The 1,399-nt window shown below is 37.8% G+C and overlaps 1 protein-coding gene across 1 annotated transcript; it reads left to right on the forward strand.

The window, feature by feature from the left end:
* Positions 1-1,169, forward strand: LOC120443162 (prostate stem cell antigen-like). The gene is made up of 3 exons (XM_039621191.1): positions 1-205; positions 587-694; positions 810-1,169. Exons 1-3 carry the CDS (start codon positions 157-159, stop codon positions 962-964), a joined length of 312 nt encoding a protein of 103 aa, XP_039477125.1. The 5' UTR covers positions 1-156; the 3' UTR covers positions 965-1,169.
* The last annotated feature ends 230 nt before the right edge of the window (positions 1,170-1,399 follow it).

Here is a 1,399-nt window from a genome sequence, read left to right on the forward strand (position 1 = left end):
TTAAGGGGCCACTGTTATTCAGGTCACTTCTTAGAAAGCTTTGTGAAGAAATGCAAATTCTCAGATTGTCAGAACAAAACAGTGGAAGTTTCGCTAAGAAAGAAAGGCTTAGCCACAGTGTTTTTCCCCTGTAAGACTGATTATCAAACTGAGTTCATGATGCAGCTTTATCGAGCTCTGATTCTGTGTGTGACTCTGTCTGCAGGTAAGAGAATATTTCATGTTGGTCCTGTGTGCTTTGACAGATAAACAAATGTATCGATTGGTAAAGGTGGTCTTAAAGTCTGTAAGGAAAGTGAAAGTTAAAAAACTCAATGACCAGATTGCGAGGAAACAGAAACAGACACTTTATATCTCTTCTTAAAAATATCTGAAGACTTTAGTCATTATAGAATTTAGTTATTAAGTTTAAAAACAATTGTTTACAGTTTAATTAGTATTTGCTTTATGCAAGACTTTAAAGATTTCCTGTTTGATTTTGTTTCACTTCTCATTTTCTGCCAGCTCTCATCAAGCAGTATAAAATGGAAATATAAACCCCAAATAATTACAAGGACATGTGAAAGTGTGTTGTTTCTTTCTATAGTATGTGGATTACGATGCTACACATGCACAGCCGCTGATCCTAAATCCTGCATAGACAGCAAATCTTGCACCGTCATCTTCAACCGTTGTTTCTCTCTCAGAGTAGACGGTGAGTCGTTTTCTCATATCACACTTGATAACTGAGAAGTCCAAGCATGCACAGTGATGAAGCACAGCATGCTTTGTGAAGTGGTTTCTGAGAGTTTTCTCCTCATGTCTTGCAGGTTATAACTTGGTTACAAAGGGCTGCCAAACCAGTGCATTATGCATTGGGTCTATGGCTTGCTGTGAAGGGGACCTGTGTAACAGCACTATTCCAACTGGTCCCAGTGCTTTTCTGCTGTTGGTATCTTCAGCCATCCTCAAGTTTCTTTTCTGAGGCTGTGGAATGATGTTGTTTCTATTTTTTTTAAATGCTGCTTTCTGATTTTATTTTGTACTCCTGAAGAATAAATAACTTTTGTGTACCATCATATGAAACAAAATTGTCCTTGACATTTTGATCTCAGTCAAAGTAATTCAGGGTCCTATTCAAATACTGTATTGCTTCAGTGTTAAGTTTTCCTAAAGCAAATAAAAAGGCAACCAGAATATACCTTTGCATATTTTTGATTGATTAGTTTTAACTGCAGCTGAGAAGAAGGCAGATTTCTTTTCTCTTTCAGAATTCTCTGACTAAGACACAAACGGGGAAAGGGAGTGAGAGACACACAGGAAGTGTGAGAGTCACATACGCCTACATGCGGGGAAGTGAGATGTAAAAACAGATGACATGACAGACTCACATAGGCAAAACAGGGTTGAGACAAACACA

This window comes from Oreochromis aureus, linkage group 12 (genome assembly GCF_013358895.1).
Source record: "Oreochromis aureus strain Israel breed Guangdong linkage group 12, ZZ_aureus, whole genome shotgun sequence".
Classification (NCBI taxonomy): domain Eukaryota; kingdom Metazoa; phylum Chordata; class Actinopteri; order Cichliformes; family Cichlidae; genus Oreochromis; species Oreochromis aureus.

Bases quoted from the DNA above. Each gene is read 5' to 3' on its own strand.
- LOC120443162 (XM_039621191.1), top strand. From the start codon at position 157: ATGATGCAGCTTTATCGAGCTCTGATTCTGTGTGTGACTCTGTCTGCA. The intron at 206-586 runs GTAAGAGAATAT...TTCTTTCTATAG, and splicing joins GTGTGTGACTCTGTCTGCAG to TATGTGGATTACGATGCTAC. The intron at 695-809 runs GTGAGTCGTTTT...CATGTCTTGCAG, and splicing joins TTTCTCTCTCAGAGTAGACG to GTTATAACTTGGTTACAAAG.